Source organism: Aquarana catesbeiana, linkage group LG02 (genome assembly GCF_042186555.1).
Source record: "Aquarana catesbeiana isolate 2022-GZ linkage group LG02, ASM4218655v1, whole genome shotgun sequence".
Lineage (NCBI taxonomy): Eukaryota > Metazoa > Chordata > Amphibia > Anura > Ranidae > Aquarana > Aquarana catesbeiana.
In genome coordinates this window covers 770,099,770-770,125,439 of record NC_133325.1, presented here as the reverse complement: position 1 = coordinate 770,125,439, position 25,670 = coordinate 770,099,770, and the positions used below count along the sequence as shown (strand labels likewise).

Sequence of the window (25,670 nt, the reverse complement as noted above, 5' to 3'; positions counted from 1 at the left end):
CCTTATCCAAGCATGCAGCCTGGCAGGTCAGGAAAGGGGGGGGACAAGCGAGTGCCCCCCCCTGAACCATACCAGGCCAGATGCCCTCAACATGGGGGGGTCAGTGCTTAGGGGCAGGGGGGCTGTGCTCCCACCACCCCAAATCACCTTGTGCTGTGGTTGTTGGGGTCTGCAGGTGGGGGGCTTATCGGAATCTGGAAGCCCCCAGATCCCGACCCCCCCCCCCCATGTGAATGGGTATTGAGTACAGGGTACCCATTCACCCACCCATTCAAGACAGGAAACAGTTTATGCAAAGACCTTAATTAAAATAAAAAAATTACCCACAGACCGTGACACCCACAACCACAGCCCAGGGTTGTCGGTAAGAGGCCCTTGTCTGCAACATGCAGAGCCCCCCCATGCCCCAAAGCCTCCACACCCATCCATGTTAAGGGCATGTAGCCTGATATGGTTCAGGAGGTGCTCGCTCGCACCCCCCCCCCCCCCCACACGCTTTCCTGACCTGCCAGGCTGCGTGCTTGGATAAGGGTCTGGTATGGATTTTGAGGGGGGACCCTACGCCGTTTTTTTTACATCTTTCTTCTTTATCTTTACATTCATCTGTCAGTGTTGAAGCCCGCTGACAGATGATGACTCATGGTTGTTAAGGATGCGGGCAACCGGCTTCCCACACAGAATTCAAATTGGTCGGTCGTTTTTTAACTGATCCGAATTCTAATTGTTCTGAAAAGTTGGAATTCATTAGAAAACTAATAATTTTGATTAATTTTAACAGATTTCAACTAAATTCATTACTATTTGTTTCTATTTCATTCAGAGATTCGGATACATCAGAATCCCTGAATAACCAAAAATTTGTATTCGGACAGAAACAAATTGCACGTGTCTAGTTTGGACTTAACCCAAGCCTGAACCAAAGCTTGAACCCAAGCTCATTGCAACACATGGTATCATTCAGAAGAAATTCAGGATAAAAGATTTTTTTCTTATGGGAAGGCTTAGGCATGATTACCATTTCTAGATACCATACATTGCCAAAATTATTGGAACACCTGTCTTTAAGTGCACGTGAAAGTTAATGGAATCCCATTCTTAGTCCGTAGGGTTCAATAATGAGTTGACCCACCCTTTGCAGCTATAACAGCTTCAACTCTTCTGGGAAGGCTGTCCACAAGGTTTAGGAATATGTCTATGGGAATGTTTGACCATTCTTCCAGAAGCGCAATTGTGAGGTCAGGCACTGATGTTGGACAAGAAGGCCTGGCTCACAGTCTCCGCTCTAATTCATTCCAAAGGTGTTCTATCGGGTTGAGGTCAGGACTCTTTGCAGGCCAGTCAAGTTCCTCCACCCCAAACTCACTCATCCATGTCTTTATGGACCTTGCTTTGTGCACTGGGCCAAATCATTTGGTGGAGGGGGGATTATGGTGTAGGGTTGTTTTTCAGGGGTTGGGCTTGTCCCCTTAGTTCCAGTGAAGGGAACTCTTAAGGTGTCAGTATACCAAGACATTTTGTACAATTTCATGTTTCCAACTCTGTGGGAACAGTTTGGGGATGGCCCCTTCCTGTTCCAACATGACTGCGCACCAATAAATTTAGATGAATTAGAGTGGAGACTACGAGCCAGGCCTTCTCGTCAACATAAGTGCCTGACCTCACAAATGCGCTTCTGGATGAATGGTCAAACATTCCCATAGACACACTCCTAAACCTTGTGGACAGCCTTGCCAGAAGAGTTGAAGTTGTTATAGCTGCAAAGGGTGGGCCAACTCAATATTGAACCCTACGGACTAAGACTGGGATGCCATTAAATTTCATGTGCGTTTGAAGGCGGGTGTCCCAATACTTTTGCCAATATAGTGTATAGGCAAATCTTCACATTTAGAATTTACTGCAAGTCTCTTGTGTCTGAAAAAAGTCAACATCTTATAGGAACAAATGTGATGCCGCGTACACACGAGCGGTTTTGCCGTCGGAATAAACTCTGAAGGTTTCTCCGACAGAATTTGAACGGAATTCCGCTCAAGCTGTCTTGCATACACACGGTCACACCAAAGTTCGACCGTCAAGAATGCGGTGACGTATAACACGTACGACGGAACTAGAAAAAGGAAGTGCAATAGCCAGTGCGCCACCCTTTGGGCTCCTTCTGCTAATCTCGTCGGAACAGAATACAGACGAGCGTTTTTTCCGATAGTAATTAGTTCCGTCGGAAAAATATAGAACATGTTCTCTGTATCTAAGTCCGCCTGAATTTTCGACGGAAAAAGTCCAATGGGGCATACACATGGTCGGAATATATGATGAAAAGCTCCCATCGGACTTTTTCTGATGGAAATTCCACTCATGTGTACGCGGCATAAGAAGCTTTCACTATGGCCTTAGTCATCAAAGGTTAAATGTGACCGACAGCTTACATTATGAAATTTCCCTTAGGGTAACGTGTGATGATCATATGTTGTGCAGCAATAGGAACATCTTTCTGTCATGAAATCCTTAATGCACATGGTGAAAAACCTTAAACCCTTGGCGCCGACTGTACACAATAATGCAGGCCTCTCTGCGCCTGGTCCTTAGCGCTGAAGGGCCGCATATTTGTATGAATTGCTGGCAATACACCAGCGCTGTGCGCTCCCGGCACAGTTACCGTCACCTAACTGAAAGCTCCCGATTGATCCTTGCAATCAGGAGTTTCTCGGTCACGTGATCTTAAGGCGCGCCCCGCCTTCTGGCATCATAAACCTCTTAAAGGGCCGGGAGGCGCCGGCACTAAGAGGTTAGAGTGGTTGTAAAGGCAGCAGGTTTTTTTTTTATCTTAATGCATTCTAGAGATAGGGGGTGGGGCCGAACCGCAGCTACTTATAGGGTTGCCACCCGTCCAGGATTCACCTGTGCAGTCCGGGTTTTGAAGTGTGTTTCTAGGCTTGAAACCTGGACACAATATTCAGAATGGACAGTGGCTCCTAGACATGTGCAATTCGTTTCGTAATGAATGGAAATTCAGCCGAATTTTGCATCTTTCGGATGTATCCGAATAAAAAATTAACGAATTTCAACTAATACGAAAGAAATTAAAGCGAATATAACAAATGAATTCGACATGATTCAGTAGTTCGTTAAAGATCTAATGAAACAAAAGGTCAACTCAAAGTAAATCTTACAGTCCAATTAGCTGATTAATTTTGTGCTGGAGTTTGGATTACTGGCAAAGTGCATTCCTGAGAACTGAGTGAGAAGGGTGTTGTATTGTATTTGAGCAGAGGAGAAGAGATATTGTCATTGTGTGTGTTAAAAGGTTCAATAAACAAACGACTTTCCAAACTACAAATCATTATCACAAATCAATATACATACATAAATATCCAATTTCAACTAATACGAACGTAATTATAGCGGATATAACGAATGAATTCGACATGATTCGAGATTCAGTATAACAAATATCGACACTCTACGAATAATAACGAATTATCCGAAAACAAATTAACGTAACATAATATTTTACGAACGACAACAAACCAAAACTAAACAAAATTTCCCGTTGTGCACAAGTCTAGAGACTCCCAAGTAACCAAGTACCACAACCACCGGGTGCATAGGTGTGCGCACGGGCCCCATCCCCATACACAGACAGGAGAGGAGAGAGGGCTTGATATGCTCCTCCTCTTCCCACCCCTACCCCTCTGTCTGCCCACACTCCAATCTGCAGCATTCTGTGCCTAAGCAAACGGATGTGTGGGTGGAAATTTGAAGCTCAGCAACCAGCAGATACTTTGTGGCTGAAAGGTGTTGATGCCTGTGCCTCCATCCTTGGGTGAGTGAGCTCACCACCCAATGTCTGTGACCGAAATCTCCTCCCTTCCTTCTCACTCCTGCCTCCAAGTGAGTAAGTACACTAAGATAATGGGTACCCTGTGGACTCTGATGTAAGGGGGGGCTTTGGGAACCCTAATTTAATGGAGAATGCTGGGAACTCTGATGTAAGTGGTAGGTTTGGTGAGCAGAAACCCCCTTATATCATAGTTCACCTTTACACCAGTGTTCCACCTAAAAAAAAAAAAAAAAATTTGCTGTGCGCCGCTAAAGTGTTTGGGTTTGGCTTGAAGAAAAGGTGGCAACCCTAGCTCCGTGTCTGATCGGACACACAGAGCTGCAGGCCAGCTTGGGTGATCCCCGTAGCAAGCTGCTGGCTGTAGGGCACTTGACAGGAGGGAGGAGCCAGGATCACCTAAGAGGGACCCGAGAAGAGGAGGATCGGGGCATCTCTGTGCAAAACCAACCGCACAGGGCAGGTGAGTATAACATGTTTGTTATTTTTAAAGAAAAAAAAAAAAACAAGACTTTAGTATCACTTTAAGGCTTTAGAACCAATTTAATTAAAATGACAGCTGAGGCTGTGTGCAGGAAAAATGTCTCCTGATCACAGCCTCAGCCAATGTAAACAAAGAGAACTGAGGACTGTGATCTGTACACAACCTCAGAACAAGTTAAATGAGGGCTGAGGCTGTGTTCAGAGAGAAGCTCCCAATCACAGTCTCAGCAATTCCCAAATAGATTAGCAACAAGATTTCAGATATTGCTGGAATGGGAGTTAAAAATTGTCATATTATCATTATTTTTATTTTTATACAGGATTTGCATGGAGTCAACAGTTTTCACAGTGCTTTACAAAATAAAGGGTGTGAGTACAGCTACAGTACAAGAGTTCTAAGTGCATAAGAGCTTACAATACCCCCACCCTCCATCCCTATTACCATGATCACATTGCAATCTTTATTGCTCTTCAAACCTTACATTACTATAGCTCCATGCTTCACATGCATTCAAGAGCTGCACTAGTTACTTAACAGAACATTATCAGGGTTTGCCATAGAAGGCTGCAATTGTGATTTATAAACCTTTACACACATACTAGCCAATTAACCCACCATCATGTCTTGGGGGGTAACCCACATAAATATAGTTGCATAGTAGGTGAGGTTGAAAAAAGACACAAGTCCATCAAGTCCAACCTATGTGTGTGATTATGTGTCAGTATTACATTATATATCCCTGTATGTTGCGGTCGTTCAGGTGTCTAATAGTTTCTTGAAGCTATCAATGCTCCCCGCTGAGACCACCGCCTGTGGAAGGGAATTCCACATCCGTGCTGCTCTTACAGTAAAGAACCCCCTACGTAGTTTAAGGTTACACCTCTTTTCTTCTAATTTTAATGAGTGGCCACGAGTCTTGTTAAACTCCCTTCCGCAAAAAAGTTTTGTCCCTATTGTGGGGTCACCAGTACAGTATTTATAAATTGAAATCATATCCCCTCTCAAGCGTTTCTTCTCCAGAGAGAATAAGTTCAGTGCTCGCAACCTTTCCTCGTAACTAAGATCCTCCAGACCCTTTATTAAAGTGGAGTTCCACCCACTTTTACAAATCTTCAGCATCCCTCACTAAACTGTGCACTGTAAACAAATTGGATATTTTTAATTTTTTTTTCTTAGCACCTACTGTATATCTGCTGTATTCATTTTTCACTTTCTCCTCCCTGGCCGCGGCCCATCGCATCATTTCCTGTTTGCAATGCATTCTGGGAAGGGGCGGCACCTTCCTCTGAAACTGCTGTTGCTATGGAAACCTGACCTGAAACCTATTACACTGCTTGTGCTGCACTGAGCATGTGCGAGATCTGCAAGGATGAGATCCAGGAAGAAATACAGTCTGGCTTCAGATGCCCACACTTAAGATGGCCACGGCCTGCTGTAAATGTATAAAATAACAAACTACTGCTATAAACTAACAAAACAGCCCTTAGTTTACAGACTAACTTTACTAGAATACATTAAGATTGTGTATTATAGGAGTATTTTTATTTAAAAAGTATCATTTCGGCCGGAACACCACTTTAACTTTGTTGCCCTTCTTTGTACTCGCTCCATTTCCAGTACATCTTTCCTCAGGACTGGTGCCCAGAACTGGACAGCATACTCCAGGTGCGGCCGGACCAGAGTCTTGTAGAGCAGGAGAATTATCATTTTATTTCTGGAGTTGATCCCCCTTTTTAATGTCAATATTCTGTTTGCTTTGTTAGCAGTAGCTTGGCATTGCATGCCATTGCTGAGCCTATCATCTACTAGGACCCCCAGGTACTTTTCCATCCTAGATTCCCCCAGAGGTTCTCCCCCCAGTGTATAGATTGCATTCATATTTTTGCCACCAAAATGCATTATTTTACATTTTTTTACATTAAACCTCATTTAGACACAGGGAGAACATGCAAACTCCATGCAGATCCTGGCCAGGAAACCAAAGAACCCCATTGTTGCTGTAAGGATTAAACATTGAGCCACTGTGCTGCCCTATTCAAATGTTTTTGGATGTGAATTGAACTAATAATGCGTATAAATACACCGTCTCTCACCACCAATGTTCATCTGTTTTTACCTTTCAAGGCACCACTGGTGTATTCCTGGATAACCTGGCACCTAGTGGACCTGCTGTAAAGGCCGGAGTCCAAACAGGCGACCGAATAATTGAAATAAATGGCAAGAACGTGATTAGTGACTCCTATGATCAGATTGTCAAATTGGTAAGTCCTAGTTGTCTGATCCGCCCGTCAATGTACAGACGTTGGAGAAGTTTCTAGTGAGCTCTATTGTGGTCACACCAATTCACACTTTGTCATTAAAGGAAAACTTAAAGCGTAACTCCAGGCAAAGTGGAAAGGAGTGACATACCAAGCGTATACCAAGTGTATATGTGTATACCAAGCGTATACCAAGTGTATATGTGTATACCAAGCGTATACCAAGTGTATATGTGTATACCAAGCGTATACCAAGTGTATATGTGTATACCAAGCGTATACCAAGTGTATATGTGTATACCAAGCGTATACCAAGTGTATATGTGTATACCAAGCGTATACCAAGTGTATATGTGTATACCAAGCAAAAAATGTCTAATGGAGAAGTAAAAACCCAACAGGGTTTTTTATTCTTTACTATTCTATCTGAAACTAAAAACTAAGAAAAAAAGTTTTTGCCTTTACATACATAAAAAAATTGGGGAGATTTAAAAAAAAAAAAATGGAAAAATTGGGGAGATTTTCACTCCCTACTTGTACACTGGGGATACCCTGCCATAAGCCGACATGGAGGGCAACCTATTATAATGAATGGGCTGCCCTTAATGTGACTTGCAAAATCGTGCAAAAACATGTAGGCACATAGATGTAGAGTTTAAAGCTTAAAGTGATTGTAAAGGTTTTTTTTTTTTTTGTTTTTTTAACCACTTCAGCCCCGGAAGATTTTACCCCCTTCCCGACCAGAGCACTTTTTTGCGATTCGGCACTGCGTCCATTTCACTGACAATTGCGCGGTCGTGCGACGTTGCACCCAAACAAAATTGACGTCCTTTTTTTCACACAAATAGAGCTTTCTTTTGGTGGTATTTGATCACCTCTGCGGTTTTTATTTTTTGCGCTATAAACAAAAAAAGAGCTACAATTTTGCAAAAAAACGCAATATTTTGAAATTTTTGCTATAATAAATACCCCCAAAAATATAAAAAAACGATTTTTTTCCTCAGTTCAGGCCGATATGTATTATGCTACATATTTTTGGAAAAAAAAATCGCAATAAGCGTATATTGATTGGTTTGCGCAAAAGTTATAGCCTCTACAAAATCGGGGATAGATTTATGGCATTTTTATTATTATTATTTTTTTATTAGTAATGGCGGCGATCTGTGATTTTTATCAGGACTGCGACATCATGGCGGACACATCGGACACTTTTGACACTATTTTGGGACCATTGTCATTTATACAGCGATCAGTGCTATAAAAATGCATTGATTACTGTGTAAATCACACTGGCAGTAAAGGGGTTAATCACTAAGGGACGATGAAGGGGTTAAGTGTGTCCTAGGGAGTGATTCTAACTGTGGGGAGGGGGTGGGCTACTAGTCACATGACAGCGATCACTGCTCTCGATGACAGGGAGCAGTGATCTCTGTCATGTCACAAGCCAGAACGGGGAAATGCCATGTTTACATAGGTACTTCCCCATTCTGAGGCTCCGTGATACGATCACCGGGAGAGAGGCGGACATCGAGTCCTCCGGTCCCGCGGGCACGGTCACGCTGCGCGCGGTGGGCATGTGCGCGCCTACTACCCCTGCCTCTTAAAGGGGGCGTACAGGTACGCCCATTTGCCGACCGCTGCCATTGTGCCGACGTATATTGGCGTGCGGCGGTCGGCAAGTGGTTAAATAACAAACATGTTATACTTACCTGCTCTGTGCAAGAGTGTGCAAGAGAGTTTTGCACAGAGTGGCCCCGATCCTCTTTTTCTGGGGTCCCCTGGCGGCGCTCCTCCTCTTCATTGAGTGCCCCCACGGAGAGCCGATTTCCATGGCGGCACTGTGTGGGCGCACTCCCGAGTCCTGCTGCTGCGTCTATTGACACAGACAGCGGGACTCAGCCCCGCCCTCTGGCTCCCGTGTCACTGGATTTGATTGACAGCAGCGAGAGCCAATGGCTCCTGCTGCTATCAATCTATCCAACGAGGACCCGAGACAGCGACTGGAGCTGCCGTGCTTGTCCCTATTGCTGGAACGATCGGGCTCAGGTAAGAAAAAGGGGGGCTCTGGGGGGCAGCTGCAGCACAGAAGGTTTTTCACCTTAAAATAGAACTATAGGCAAAACTTTTTTTTTTTTCATTTTGGATAGAGCAAGGAAGGGTTATAAACCCTGTGAGGTTTATTTTTGCCATCTGTGCCCCATTGCAGAGATGTCCCTTGATTTCATGTCCCATAGCCAAACAGGAAGTGAGAGGAAATTAAGGGAATTTCTTGGGGACCCCAGGTCACCAGAACTAGTGTCCCCATTGGAAGATTTCCCCTCTATTACTTTTCTGGGGACAACCCAAAATGTGGGATTTCCTTTCACTTTCACTGATAATGGTAAACAGGACATATAAACAGGGCAAATCTCCCTAACAGGGGCACAGACAGCAATAAAAACTGACAGTGAAGTGAAGTCTCACACTGGATTACTGCACAGATCCGGGAAGAAATACACAAAGCACACCAAGATTAAATGATTGTAGTGCATACCCCTGCAGGAGCCACTGGTGATGATGGGTCCTCTGTTCTGCCATGACTCTTAAGGCTGCTCTGTCCCCACTGACATATTCGGTTATAGGTAGAGGGCCGCTCACACCTGGTAAATGTTAGTAAACTATCACTCTAGAATAATGCACAGAAATTAGGCCACAGACTACCAAATGGTAGTTCAAGTAAATGTATGATATCAAGGCAGGTAAACAGTGCATGAATTAACAAACAACCACTAGAAAATTTTAATTTGCAGAACTAGGTAAAGTGAACAGTGGCCTATAACAGGATGATTTAATTGAACTGTGGAAATGTTAAATCAAGTTTTATCTGAGGTAACTAATAATGAGCAGAATCAGTCAACACAATGTTCATGTTTTTCAGTGCACTCTATACTTATACCCCAGATGTAGGTATGTGTGAGTGCGTGAATGTTCCTGAACAGGGTACCCCTAGAAAATGTTTGCAAAGTACCTGGCACCTTGATGTTAGTGCTGGCTGGCTTGTGGTGGGGCCCTTCTATAAGTGGTCCACATGAAGCTGTCCCTTTAAGAGTATGTAATGGATAGCTGAAGGGCTGCTACGTAAAGAGTAATCTCTCTGTAAGAGTAATCTCTGTTGCACTGTGTACAGTGAGGAAGAGTAAGGGATAGTGAGGGAGGGAGTTGTATCTTCGCTCATCACTCCTGACAGGCAACAGGTCTGATTGCATACACTTGGCGGTCAGCAGTTTCAGATGTCAAATCCCCGCCGCTCTGTCCCTCGGCTCTGGTGCACACAACCAAGCAGGGGAGTCCACACAGAAGCAATCCAGCTTATACAGCAGCCCAGCTGGGGGGGGGGGGGGGGGGGGGGGGGTAGCGTGCAGGGGCAGAAGATTACACAGCCGGCGGCATCCAGCCCCATGAAATGTTTTTATCCTTAAGTTCAGCTTTAATGCAATTTTGCTGCATTTTTAAAAAGTATCAATAAAAATAAAAATATCTTCACAAAATTGGAGAACAAAGCCACCAGCAGAATTTTAAATGTGACACACACCCAGTTGCCTGCCTAGTAATGTAGGGTATGCATAGAATCATAGTTCGCACCTGGGGAAAATTCTGCTGGAAATTTCGCTCTGCCAGATTCCAAAAAAAAGACAATTAACTTTTGCGGGGTCCCTGCAGATCCAACATAGACATGCAGAAAAGTTTTTAAAAAATTGGCAGCCAAGTTTGGCCTCTTCTGAACTTCAATGCACTTCATGTCAATGGTGACAGCACAGGCACAGAGTAACACATACACACTTCTATGTCTTGTTCTCCATGGCCTCTAGGTGAGGGAATCGGGAGATTCGGTAATGTACCTGGTAGTAGACGAAGCTACGTACAAACACTTTCGGGAGAACAAAAACCGCATCACAGCAGATCAGGCCACGACCAGCCTCCTGCCCCATCTTCCCCGGATCGTGGAGCTGACCAAGGGACCAGATGGATATGGGTTCTATCTCAGGCAAGAGAAAAATCGCAAAGGTAATAATAAGATTCCTAAAAAAAGTTCAATGATCATCTAACTGTATAACACAGGCAGTGCGTTACCAAAGTTCACTGCGAATGAATCCTAATATCCTTGTTGGCCCATTTACGCTTGTTGTTATGTGTTGTGGTAACGCGCCCATTGACCACAACACATGGCAAAGCCTGTTTGTGAGCAAGGTGCAGCGTGGTGTGTAGGGTTGCCACCTGTCCGGAATTCACCCGGACAGTCCCGGTTTTGAATCTTGTGTCCGGGTTTCCGGTGGACTGAATTTTGGTCTGCAAATGAAGTAAAGTTTCAAGGAACCTGGTCAAGTGAAAAAATATATTTTTTTTAGTTTTTATTAAATTGTTGCTCTGTTTAAACCCTTATTATCCCTTAATTTACTTTAATCAGCCTTATTAAAGTGGAGGGCTACCCTAAAATACAAAATGTGCATCAATATTTTTTTAAAAATTAAAAAAAAAAAACATTTGAAAAAAAAAAAAATTCTAACTTACCTGAAACCCCTGTTGCTAGGCAGTCTTCCTAATCTGCCTCTTCCTATTCCGTGGCCCTTCCTCCTCTTCGGCGAGCGGCCCCGTTGCCTTCTGTGACATGTGCGTGTCCCAGAAACCAACGGGGCCATTCACAGAGCGCCGCTCGACTCGCGCATGCGCAGTAGGAAACTGGCAGTGAAGCCGCCAGGCCCCACTGCCTGTTTCCCTTAGTTAGGATGGCGGCGCCAGCAGCCGTTTCGATAGACAGATCGGCCTCGAGGGGCTGACATCGCGGGCTCGCTGGACAGGTAAGTGTTCTTATTAAAAGTCAGCAGCTACAGTGTTTGTAGCTGCTGACTTTAAAAAAAAAAAAAAACGGCCGAGACACCCCTTTAACTCCTTATTCTCCTTCTCCATTTAATTAGTATTTTCCTGCTGATTTTTTATTTACTTCTATGTTATAAACTTTTTTTTTTATTTGCTTTGTTCATTAATATTTTTACACCATATATTTACACATTTCACATTGAAAAAAGCGCAAAATGAAAAAAAAATACATTTATTTAATTTGTAAAATAACTTTTCAATGCTTTGTACCATTGCCGACAGCTGAAGTGTAAACAAAAAAGTTGCAGTAGGTATCGGTAATTGGTATCGGCGAGTACTAAAAAAAAAAGACCCTAATATAACTTAATGGTAATTTATTTATTAACACATTACATTATTTTTCATTACATTTCCTTTAAATTTGATTCAAGCAAAGAGTTTTATGTTTTGGTTTATGGCCATCTTGTTTGATTGAAGCAATGAGTATTGGGTCTTATTTTATGGCCACCTTGTTTGATTGAAGCAATGAGTATTATCTCTTATTTTATTGCCATCTTGTTTTATAACCTCATGTTCAGGGGTTGTAAATCTTTAAAATAAAAAATTTCTTCAGAATCGTGATCTTTATTCCAAGCAAAATTGTGATTCTCATTTTATCCAGAATCGTGCACCTCTAGTTTGGGTGATGTCCTGCATATTTTCCTAAGCAAGACTTATTTATAGTATAATGATCCTGAGCCTTTTTTATCAAATAATAAAGTTTTTGTCTGATGCCCACAGGTCACTACATTGTGGAAATTGACCCACAAAGTCCAGCTGATAAAGCCAAGCTGAAAGACTTTGACCGCGTTGTGGCTGTTAATGGACAAAGTGTGGAGCAGATGCAGCATGAACAGGTGGTGGAGACCATCCGGAAGGGAGGAGATAAGACCATGCTGCTGATATCTGACAAGACGGTTGATGATCTGTACTCTAAGGTGAGGGTTAGCAACAAGACCACAAGGTACAACTACACTGTTTTTTTTTTTTTGGGGGGGGGGTTTACACAGTGTTCCACAACACACATATGAGCATTGCAATGCTCTACAAGTACATTGTACTGCACTGCCCAAGCGTGTTGGGTTGCCATTTAAAATTCATGTCACCTCATTGCCTTGCATTTTGTATCCAAACCCAAAACCAAAAACTTTACATTTTGCAACTTACCAGACACTAGATGTAATGGCTGTATTAGTTTTTGTTTCTGTGATGGACCTCCTGGCACCCTGCCTGGGTGACGTCGCCAAACAGTGCCTCCTGCCCTCCAAACCCTTCCAGCCGACGGATAGCGAATACCAGCCCTTAACCACAAGCATCATACACAGACAAGATGTTGAGGTAAAAACCAAAGGAACGACTTTTTATTAAATCTCAGACACATACTTTATACCCCCCCCCCCCCCCATTAGCATGACAATGCAAACTTCAAACAGCAATCCAATTAACAGCTAACAACTAATAATGATCTTAATTAAACAGTAAGCAAGTCACCTAGACCAGTGGTTCTCAACCCTGTCCTCGAGTACCCCCAACAGGCCATGTTTGCAGCTTTTCCTTTATCTTGCACAGGTGCTTTAAATCAGAGTCAATGGCTTGGTTTTTTGGACAGCTATTTTATCTAAGAGAAATTCCCCAAACATGGCCTGTTGGGGATACTTGAGGACAGGGTTGAGAACCACTGACCTAGACAAGCCTAGGTGACTCACCCAGACCGTTCGGCACCAGTTCCCCAGAAAGAAGACCCAGGGCTATCCAAATATCATTACCAGCTTTCATTTGTGTAATCTGTTCACTAGAAAAGTCATCATAAGACAAAACTCATACAATGTTCCAGCAGTCTTGAAAAAAGTGGAATTAAAGTGGTTGCAAAGGCACAAGATTTTTTACCTTCATGCATTCTATGCGTGAAGGTAAAAAACCTTCTGTGTGCAGTAGTCCCCTGAGTCCCCTCTCGATCCAGCAATGTCCATGACAGCTTTGTCTCTCCTGGGACTTGCACTCCTGATTGGCTTTTGGCAACAGTGGGAGCCTCTCCGGGGCTCCATGTGTGAATGGACACACAGAACCGCTGCTTGGGAGTTTACCTGCTTGGGTGCCCCCCTTGCAAGCTGCTTGCTGTGCGGACACCCGGCAGGAGGGAGGAGCCAGGAGTACGGTAAGGGACCCGAGAAGAGGAGGATCCGGGTTGCTCAGTGCAAAACCGCTGGACAGAGCAGGTAAGTATGACATGTTTGTTATCTTTTTTTTAAAATGAGACTTTAAAATCACTTTAATTTATCTTCAGAGATTTCTTGAGGAAGATTGTTGATAAATATTTCTGTCCCAAGTGGAGGAGCTTCTCCCGGCCAGTCTGCAGAACGGCCACCACATTCTCTCTGTCCATTAACCTGTACAAGATTAATATTTAACCTTTCCATCCACTCCAGAACAGAAGCCTTATTGTCTTTATTCAGAGAAGTAATCCAAGCCTCGCTCTCAGTGTTCATCATGTTGTTGTCCATCATTAGAGAATGATCTGCTCTCTCCAAGGGATCAGAGGCTGAACTGAGGTCTTCACCACGCTCTGACCAGGAAAAGCAGACAAAATCCCTGGTCTCCTCCATGGGCCATAAGCAGTGGGTAGGAGGCTTCCCCCTAGTCCCCTCCAAAAACCCCTGTCCAGGTTGGGTCTGTCACAGTTTCCGTTATTTATATGTGGTGATTCTGTCGGTTAACACATTACCAGTCTTAGGATAATTTTTTCTTGCCCTTTTCTATTAGAACAACAGAAACAAGATAGGACCACAGTTTGACCCTCTTCTACTGCCCTTAATAGAGAGGGGCCTAGTTCTCCAGTTCTAAGAGAATCATGTCATTGATATGAGTCTACACAGAGCACAGGAAGTTCGTAGCAAGATTAACTGGTATTTTTTTAACTTATCAGATAAGTTATGCTTTTGATTGTATATTTAACAGAAGACACACAATAATTGAAGTTCATTGTTAGGATTTACATACGGTAGATCATATCCCTCAAGGGGTACAAAGAAACAGTGAGGGTCTGGGTAGAAGGAACCCATATATTGACATCTACTGAGTCCATGACATTTAAAGGACCTTGAAAGTCTGATGGAAGGCCAAAGCCAGACAGAGGCAAGCCTAACTGAAGACCGCTTTGCCTTGAGCCTGTAGAATCCACATTTCATAAGCTGAACCTTGAGTGTCAACAAAGAATGAACAGGAAGCATGGAATAAAGATGCTCACATTTTTTTTCTTTTTAATTCTTTATTCAGGCTGGACTCTCTCCATTTGTGTATCTAAAAGAAACTAAGACACCTTCACCAGCAAAGACAGAAACTTCAAAACCAGTGGAAAAGCCAAAACCAGTGGAAACTCCATTGACCAAACCAGCTCCTGCTCCACAGCCCGCTGCCTCCACCCCCACCCCGGACCCCAAACAAAAACCCAGACTCTGCAGAGTGCAGAAAGGGGACAAGGGATTTGGATTCAACCTGAATGCGATTAAGGATGTACCGGGCCAGTATATCAAGCAGGTAAATACAGAGTGACTCTGGAGTAAGGGAAAGAAAGTAGAAATGATTGAATGTTACTGTAAAGGTTTAAAAGGTTTACTACAAATATTGACTGCAAGACCTGGGGTACCCTTGGTCATGAGACTTGTTCATGTGGGTGTCCATCAGAGCAGCTGCACATCCTCTGTTAGCGGAATAGTTGATCAAAAAGAATAGAAAATGTATCTCCGTTGCTATTGTTGCCTTTCTGTAGGTTCTCAACCCCATACCCTCCCCAAACCTGTAAGCTGAGCCTACAGAATTGACCACATGCTTAGCAGATGGCTGTAATATTCTCTAGGCTAGGGGTGTCAAACTCAGTTTCATCGTGGGCTGCATCAGCATTATGGTTGCCCTCTGTGAGGCTAAAAAAAGTGTCTACTCTTTATCATATTAAATCATTTTGATTATTACTGGTTTTAGTAAAAACTTAAGGCTTAACGTGGTAGTAAATCCCTCTTAACTGACTTGTACCTACCCTACAAGTAAGCCTATGATAAGGCTTACCTGTAGGTAGAGTAAATATTTTCTAAACGTGCACTGTTTAGGAGATATTTACTATAGTAGCAGCTGGTGACGTCACCGGCGCATGTGCACTGCGCTGCAGCCATGACTCCCGGGTGCAACCACGGGAGTGATGTCATCACTGCTTGGCCAGTCAGCCCGCGAACCCGGAAAGGAAGACCGAGTAAAGATGAAAGTGCCAAAGAGAGTTGACTGTGCACCGCTGGAGGGCTTTGATGCATACCAGCACATTATGCTATTATCCTGCAGGGGCCCAATTTTTTTAATTTTTATTTGCCGTTTACTAACGCTTTAAGCTGTGAAGGGCAGGTGCAGACCGGCACAGAATACGCATCTTCACTTCAAGAGGGAAGTTTCAGGAAACAAACATAAATTTTAAATAAAGAACTGTGAAGCAAAATAAGGGTCAGTGCCCATCTGCAACCCCACCGTTGCCATGAATGCAGCACTACCGTTGCCATGAATGCAGCCCCACCACTGCCATGAATGCAGCCCCACCGTTGCACTGAATGCAGCCCCACAGTTGCACTGAATGCAGCCCCACCGCTCCATTGAATGCAGCCCCACCATTGCATTGAATGCAGCCCCACCTTTGCATTGAATGAAGCCCCACCTTTGCATTGAATGCAGCCTTACCATTGCCATGAATGCAGCACCACCATTGCAGCACCCCCATTGCCATGAATGCAGCACCCCCATTGCCATGAATGCAGCACCACCATTGCAGCACCCCCCTTGCCATGAATGCAGCACCACCATTGCAGAACCCCCATTGCCATGAATGCAGCACCCCCATTGCCATGAATGCAGCACCACCATTGCAGCACCCCCATTGCCATGAATGCAGCCCCCCCATTGCCATGAATTCAGCCCCACCATTGCTATTAATGCAGCCCCACCATTGCATTGAATGCAGCCCCACTGTTGCATTGAATGCAGCCTTACTCTTGCCATGAATGCAGCCTTACCCTTGCCATGAATGCAGCACCACCATTGCCATGAATGCAGCACCACCATTGCAGCACCCCATTGCCATGAATGCAGCACCACCATTGCAGCACCCCCATTGCCATGAATGCAGCCCCACTGTTGCCATGAATGCAGCCCTGCCATTGCCATGAATGCAGCCCCACAGTTGCATGGAATGCAGCTCCACTGTTGCATTGAATGCAGCCCCACCGTTGCACTGAATGCAGCCCCACCGTTGCATTGAATGCAGCCCCACCGTTGCTTTTAAATGCAGCCCCATTGTTGCATTGAATGCAGCCCCACCATTGCCATGAATGCAGCCCCACCATTGCCATGAATGCAACCCCACCGTTGCATTGAATGCAGCCCCACCATTGCCATGAATGCAGCCCCACCATTGCCATGAATGCAGCCTCACCATCGCCATGAATGCAACCCCACCGTTGCATTGAATGCAGCCCCAACATTGCTTTGAATGCAGCCCCACCATAGCATTGAATGCAGCCCCACCACTGCATTGAATGCAGCCTTACCCTTGCCATGAATGCAGCCTTACCATTGCCATGAATGCAGCACCACCATTGCAGCACCCCATTGCCATGAATGTAGCACTACCATTGCAACACCCCCATTGCCATGAATGCAGACTCACCATTGTCATTGCCCATCTGCAGCCTGGGAGGGGGCAGGACGAGTGCCGTACACACAGGAGTATTTCCTGTTTATGAGGCAGCCTCTTTAATACAAAGTCCCACCTCCTATGATGGACAGAACAGTCGTCCAATGGCAGGGCAGGAGATGGGACTTCCTATTACAGAGGCCGCCTCGTAAACAGGAAATACTCCTGTGTGTACGGCACTTGTCCCGCCCCCTCCCTGTCCCCTCCAAGGCAGCCAGCATATATATCTTTTGTGGCCCCCGGCGCTCGGGGATTCTTAGGGGGCCACAAAGGATATACATGTCCAAATTACCAGGAGTGCCATTCGAAACCAGAAGAAAAAAAACAAACAACAAACAAAAGTTTGAATCTCTCCCCACTCTATCCAAAACTAAATAAAACATGGTGGTTGGTTTTTGACCTTAAGGAAAATGGTTTGGCTTTTTGACCAATCTAACTATTGACTTTGTTAGGTGTTGGCGGGTGGCCCAGGAGACAAGGCGGGAATTAAAGAAGATGACGTGTTGGTGGAAGTGAATGGTGTCAACGTAGAGAAGGAAAGCTATGATGAAGTCATAGTGAGAATCAAAAATGCAGGAGCGTCCGTTACACTTCTGGTGGTTTCCAAAGAAGGCAGCGAATACTACAAATCCCAGAAGATCCAGATCACAGCATCCTTGGCAGACCCACTGACCGAAAATAAAAACACACCTGACAACAAAACTAAACCAACACCTGACGACAAAACTAAACCAACACCTGACGACAAAACTAAACCAACACCTGACGACAAAACTAAACCAACACCTGACGACAAAACTAAACCAACACCTGATGACAAAACTAAACCTACACCTGACGACAAAACTAAACCTACACCTGACGACAAAACTAAACCCACACCTGACGACAAAATTCAACCTACACCTGAAGACAAATCTAAACCCACACCTGAAGACAAAACTAAACCCACACCTGAAGACAAAACTAAACCCACACCTGACGAAAAAACGAAACCCACACCTGAAGACAAAACTAAACCCACACCTGAAGACAAAACTAAAAACACACCGGATGACAGCCAAAAGACACCTCCAAGCAAAGCAAGATCAGCTCCTGAACCTATTGAACTGGTAAGTCAACCTCCTAAAGTTGAATTTATTGAAAACACCAACAGGTAGCAGATGCTCACCTTCTTTTGTGACCAATAGGGAACAAATTTTGAACTTGCTGAAATTTGACAATACATATTAGAAGAAAATGTATAAAAAAAGAGCAGTGGGATTTTTAGGGTGCCATAATTAACATTAACAAAATTTTTTTATATAAAAGATCAAATTTTATTATAATATATAAATGTTAAAAACAACAATTTGATAAAAATCATCACCGAAAATCCATGTGGTCATAGCATGTATGCAGTAAATGCAGCTCAACATGTTTTGCCAATGATTGGCTTCCTCAGGAGACTTCTAAATATGCAGTAAATGCAGCTCAACATGTTTCGCCAATGATTGACTTCCTCAGGAGACTTCTAAATATGCAGTAAATGCAGCTCAACATATTTGGGCAATGATTGACTTCCTCAGGAGACTTCTAAAGTACTATGCCACTATAGATAGAAACATAGTATTATAAGTAAACAATACATACATGTAACACAACATAGATTATCAAAGCAGTATCAACATAGTGCCACTATACATATTCAAACATAAACATACAATATACAATAGGTGTCGGTCAGCTGAAGGACATCTGGCAGATTAGTATATTGTTTCTATACATTTTACAAAGAGATTGTACAACCTACAATAATTCACCTAAAGTGTATAACACAATGGTCACCTAAACATGGTCGGCGATAATCTGATGTTTTTCAGATTAACGTTGATCCCCCAGTTCTTCCATATAAGTGCAGAACCATTGTGCCCACGGAGAACCGCATATGTATGTACTGCCCTCTGCAAATCTGCACACACATATTGAGAAGAACTAGGTTCATGCTAGCTTGCACGATAAAACAGAACCTTTTACTGTGTGCGCCAGTGATAGTACTGGCTCCAGCAGAGAGCAGTGTGTTGCCTGTTTCAGCTCATCGCACAGCTTACTTATTTTTTTTTCTTAACTTTATTGTGTCGCTTCATTCATTTCAGTACACAGCAGCGCAATGCGTTGCAACTGCTGTGTGATAACATACGGTGCCCTCTGGTGTACAGCGGAAAAAATGCATATATGCTGCAGCTCACCAATGTTTATGTGCGCATGGAGCACATAGAAAACAATTGGTGTCTATAGGCCCTAGTGGTCACCGCTGATAGTCATACTGTATGCAGTGAAGTTAATTTTTCCTCACTGCATCAATACAGGTCACTGCAAGGATACATTGAAAACAATTTCTATGTACCTCATTGACACCACAATATTGTTTACATGTACATTTCATTAATATGCAATCTGTCTGCATTTTAACGTATTGCAGGCAAGTGCAATGCAATTGAAAGTAAAGATAAAAAAAAAAGAAATTGTTAGTGTTTTGACCCTTCCAAGGACCTGTCATTTCAAAACGGATTACATAAAACACGTATGCCAATGCACATAAAAACGCAAAGTAATGCAATGCAATTAGAAATAAATCTGCCCCAAGCTCAACTGCTGTATTGGAAGTGACCGGTGCTATGGCTAGGGCGTTCATTTTGCACAACATAATGATGTTAGCCGGGATGCTTCGTAATATAAATTCTTTATTGGTTACAAAATAGCTGACAAGATTCTAACACGTTTCGGCCCACAAAACCTTCCTCATAGCATCAGGAGGAAGGCTTTGTGGGACGAAACACGTTAGCATCTTGTTTTTTTCTATCAGCCGTTATGCATTAGCATCTTGTTTTCTGTATCAGCTGTTATCTAACCAATAAAGAATAACCAATAAAGAATTTATATTAAGAAGCAATAATGCAATACAACGCACGTGAAAATACATGCTAAACACGCATCAATATTTAAGCATGAAACCCCCACTCTCTATAGCTGAACCTGGTGTAAATGTATAAAACAATCAATGAATAATAATTTTTGATGTATTGTGTTGGGTTTTTATATGTATGGTGTGAAAGGACCCACAAGGCTGTGACCTGCATTTTTCCACATTGGATAAATACAAGGGATCACTAAGACACATAGACAACAATTGTTCCCCGTTCACACCACAACACTTATATGGTTTGCTGTGTGTTGCACTGTGGAAAAATATTGCATGTGTGTAATTTTTCTGCACTGCACTGGATGGCATTGTATGTAACCAAACAGTAGCGTGATGCACCACTTTGCTGTGCAATGACATGAATGTAGTGTACACTTCAAATAAAGTTTAAAAAAAAAAGAAATGTGCATCACACTGCTCACTACTGCAACCAACAGTGCACTGGCCTTCATGATAGGGCTCGGTTCACACTGCCGCGACCTGAAATTTGCTCGACTTTGCCAGGCGACTTCAGCGTGATTTTGGGAGCACCTCCTCCCAGGTCTCTTCTGCTCTCTGGATTCAGCTTGTGACATCCCAGGCTGAGTTGACAGGAGTAGTGATCGTGCTGTCACTATGCTGTCACTACTCATGTAAGTTTGTAGTGGCAGGAACTCTCGGCATGGTGCCCCCAACCACACACAATGCCAGCACCAGGGGAAGCCCCCCTCCTCCATCCTGGCCCTGCTGTTATGCATGCGATTGTTACGTTTATTTTCTTCAGGATTTTCCGGGTCATACGTAGCATGCGCGGTCTTTCGCATCTGAATTTTGTCGTACGAAAACAGTAGACACTTAATGAAAATCATTAGTTCTGTTCACGTACGAGGAAAATTTTGGCGTTTGCCATTTCAGAATTTTTCATTTGGATAGTCTGAATCAGATGTGGAAAGTTGTGTACATACTATATCAGTGATGGCGAACCTCGGCACCACAGATGTTTTTGAACTACATTTCCCATGATGCTCAACCACACTGCAGGGTGCATGAGCATCATGGGAAATGTAGTTCCAAAACATCTGGGGTGCCAAGGTTCACCATCACTGTACTATATGAATATCGAATGATCATGCCCCGTACGGAATTACACTTCTGATTTTTCATAGTGTGAACCCAGCTTTAGAGGTAGCCTTGGACAGATGCAGCATCGGGTCAATGGTGCATCCACCTAGGTGAGTATGTAGGTTTGTTTTTTTTTAAACCCCATACTGCTCTTTTAACCAGCTATGCCCCATCCCTATGAATAATTACCCCCTCCCACAAATAACTGTATTTTCACCTTCTCCAGGATAATCAGACAAAGGAAGAGGTGAAAGCACAACCAAAGGACGATGATGACACGGCACTGTAAGCTGAGGGAACCACCATCACTCTTTGGCCAAGTTTCCGACACATGGATTAAATTATAAAGACTGGAACATGGCACGAGACAATTCAGCCAATCCCATTCTGTGGAAATTGTGATACTCTTATAATTGAACTGGATACCGCCATGAAATGGATCACCTGTAGGATTAGGCTCTGACGGAGGCAGCCATTGACTAACTTGTGGTGCCACCTTCTAGTTCTAGGGTGGGCAGGATTCAGGAAGGTGGAACATCTCTGCCACAAAGCTAGCATGAAGTACCTCGGGAGTTGGAAAAGGAATGCTTCCATCACAGCCTAATCTCACAGGTACTGCACTTTGTGACCGATTCCCTTTCATCCTGGAGTTTGCAGGTTACTGATTATCTACTAACTGTGAAATGAGATGATTGTGTGATAATTAACTCCGCACTCTTCATTCCTAGGTAGACCTGCAATAAAATATTTAACTTTATGGCTTGTTTACATCCTTGAGTTTGCCATGAGCTTCAACCCAGGCATTCTTATCAATCACTTATCAGCCCATTAGGGAAATTGATGGCGCTGTATAAAGTGTAATTCCTGGGCATGACGCCATTTGTCACCCATGTTTTTGAATTATATAATGGTATGTCCAAATGGCAAATTCAACAGTTACTCACACTCCCCGTGTCTGCTAGAGCAGTGGTCTCCAAACTGCGGCCCTTTGCTTGTTTTTATCTGGCCCTTGGGGCACTGTTTTCATCCACTGATACCAACAATGGAACATAATTCCCCCAATGACACCAATGATGGGGCACAATGACACCAATGATGGGGCACAATTCCTCCCGATGACACCAACCATGGGGCACAATTCCTCCACAATGACACCAATGATGGGTCCCAATGACACCAATGACGGGGCACAATTCCTCCCGATAACACTAATGATGGGGCACATTTCCTCCCACTGACACCAACAATGGGGCCCAATGACACCAACGAAGGGGCACAATTCCTCCCAATGACAGTAATGATGGGGCACATTTCCTCCCACTGACACCAACGATGGGGCCCAATGACACCAATGAAGGGGCACCATTCCTCCCAATGACACCAATGATGGGGCCCAATGACACTAACAAAGGGGCACAATTCCTCCCAATGATGGGTCCCAATGACACCAATGATGGGGCACAATTCCTCCCGATGACACCAACCATGGTGCACAATTCCTCCCAATGACACCAATGATGGGTCCCAATAACACCAATGATGGGGCACATTTCCTCCCACTGATACCAACAATAGGGCCCAATGACACCAACGAAGGGGCACAATTCCTCCCAATGACACCAACCATGGGGCACAATTCCTCCCAATGACACCAATGATGGGGCCCAATGACACCAACAAAGGGGCACATTTCCTACCACTGACACCAACGATGGGGCTCAATGACATCAACAAAGGGGCACAATTCCTCCCGATGACACCAATGATGGAACCTAATGACACCAATGATGGGGCACAATTCCTCCCGATGACACCAACTATGGGGCACAATTCCTCCCAATGACACCAATGATGGGTCCCAATGACACCAACAGAGGGGCACAATTGCTCCCAATTCCACTGCCAATGGCCACAGTCCAGCCCGCCTTAAGTCTAAAGGACAGTAAACCGGCCCTTTGGTTAGAAAGTTTGGAGACCCCTGTGCTAGAGGATGACTAAAGAATTCAACCCAAAATGTTGATGTATTAATTATTAACATTAATTATTGATATTATTATTAAGCACTTCAGGTCAGGAAGGTTTTACCCCCTTCATGACTAGGGCATTTTTTTTTGCTACTCAGCACTGTGCTACTATAACTGGGAATTGTGCGGTCTTGCAACACTATACCCAAATTAAATTTACGTATATAATTTTTTTCACACAAATAGAGCATTCTTTTGGTGATATTTAATCACCACTGGGTTTTTTTATTTTTTGCGCTATAAACAGAAAAACCCAACATTTTGAAAAAAAAAAAAAAAAAATTCTACTTTCTTGTATAAAACATATGCAATAAAAAAAAATCTAATTTCATACATTTTGGCCAAAATGTATTCTGCTACATTTCTTTGGTAAAAAAAAAAAAAAAATTCCAATAAGTGAATATTGATTGGTTTGCATGAAAGTTATACAAACTATGGGATATATACTGGAATTGTATTTAATTTTTTTATACCAGGAATAGTGGTGATCAGTGACTTATAATTGGACTGCTATAGTGCAGCGGGCAATCTGACCCTGACGCTGGGGGGGGGGGGGGCATCACCAGTGACACTAATACAGTGATTAGTGATAATAATATACAATGTATTGTACTAATGACACTGGCTGGGAAGGGGTTAAATGTGTGCCTACCAATGGTTAGTGTGTGTACTGTGTGATGATTTTGCTAGGCTATGTGAAAATAAACGGCACATCGATTCTGTCTGTAGAGAGCCCTGTGTTGTTAGGGCTCTTTTCTGTCATTCGCTCAACCAATCAGCGGGTCCCGGCCATTGGTCAGGCTTGTGCTGCAGCGAATGTCAGTACGGTCTTTTCGGGTCCGCGCGCATGCGGACCCGGAAGAGAGCCACGGTGTAAGGGTACGTGACTGTGCCTGTACGAGCCGACTTGGGTGCAGGATATGTACAGTGGCAGGTCCACAATCAATATTGATAACAATGTTTGAGGCATTGCTGTTTTAATGATTGGTGCAAGAGCTGCTTAACCCTTGACACCATAGGTGAACAAGTCCTCAACACATTGTTAGAAAACGACTTCCTGAAGAGTACTGTCTACTCTATGCCAACAAAGTAACAGCAACATAATATGGTACTCAAAGCTGAACTCCAGGCAAACAGATGAAACACTGTGTGTGTATATATATATATATATATATATATATATATATATATATATATACAGGGCTTTTTTGCAGGGGGAACTTGGTGGAACTCAGTTCCACCACCTCTGGCTCAGACCCTTTGGTGTCTGCTCACCACAATCACTTGTAAACATAGAAGTCTGGTTTCTGTGTTTACAAGTGACAGCTCTGCACTCTGTATGTAATACAATCCTGGTATTTAATGCCCCTTTAAGACTCTCCTACTATTTTCGTGAAATTTGAGTGACCACACCCACTATTTGATGTGATTTGGAGGGTGTGTGTAGGGGGAGGGGTTTTGTGGGGCCATGGTTAAGTTCCAGCGCCTATTGTTTGAGAAAAAAAAGCCCTGTGTAAATATATATATATATATACACACAGCGAAACCTTGGTTTACGAGTAACGTGGTTACCCAGCATTTTGAAAGACGAGCAACCTTTTTAAAAAAATCCTGACTCGGTTTGCGAGTGTTGTCTCGCAAAACTAGCAGAATTCAAGCTAATGGGGTGTGCAGTACCGCAGTTGGCCAGAGGTGCGGGGACGCCGGGGGAAACTCAGAACAGTTCTGAGACTTTCGGAAATACTCGGAATCACTCGGAAATACTCGGAAACACTCGGAAGTACTCCGTTCCCGAGTGTTTCCGAGACTTTCCGAGTTCAGCCGAGCTGTCACCGAGTATTTCCGAGGCTCTTCTGCGCCCCCTCACCTCTGGCCACATGCCATTGCAGAACGAATTATCTTCGTTTCTATTGACTTCTATGGGGAAACGCACTTTGATATGCGAGTGCTTTGGATTACAAGCATTCTCCTGGAACGGATTATGCTCGTAATCCAAGGTTCCACTACATATATATATAGAGAGAGAGAGAGAGAGAGAGAGAGAGGGAGAGGGAGAGGGAGAGAGAGAGAGAGAGAGAGAGAGAGAGAGAGAGAGAGAGAGAGAGAGAGAGAGAGAGAGAGAGAGAGAGAGAGAGAGAGAGAGAGAGAGAGAGAGAGAGAGAGCTGTTTTACCTAATAAAGGATTTGTATTTCTGTCCATCCAGTCCTTAGATTTATACAGCTGCCTGGCAGGGAGGGAGACCTAATTTGTTACTGCCGTTTTGTAACACTTACAGGTCTTGTCCCTCCCCCAGTCTGTGATTGGACAGTGAAAGGAGAAGCAGCAGCAGACTGAGGAACTCATCTCTCTGCTCTCTCCTCCAATCGGCATGTTCTTTGTAAGCATATGAG

General features: G+C 43.8%; 1 protein-coding gene across 3 annotated transcripts in view; it reads left to right on the top strand.

The window, feature by feature from the left end:
- PDZK1 (PDZ domain containing 1) overlaps positions 1-22,012 on the top strand; it is a 50,466-nt gene extending 28,454 nt beyond the window's left edge. For all 3 annotated transcript variants that reach the window (XM_073617309.1, XM_073617308.1, XM_073617310.1), the window contains exons 4-9: positions 6,441-6,577; positions 10,423-10,618; positions 12,209-12,405; positions 14,741-15,001; positions 17,645-18,304; positions 21,482-22,012. In XM_073617309.1, coding sequence (XP_073473410.1) covers positions 6,441-6,577; positions 10,423-10,618; positions 12,209-12,405; positions 14,741-15,001; positions 17,645-18,304; positions 21,482-21,544 — 1,514 coding nt within the window. In that variant the 3' untranslated portion in view covers positions 21,545-22,012. The remainder of the gene's footprint in view (positions 1-6,440; positions 6,578-10,422; positions 10,619-12,208; positions 12,406-14,740; positions 15,002-17,644; positions 18,305-21,481) is intronic.
- The last annotated feature ends 3,658 nt before the right edge of the window (positions 22,013-25,670 follow it).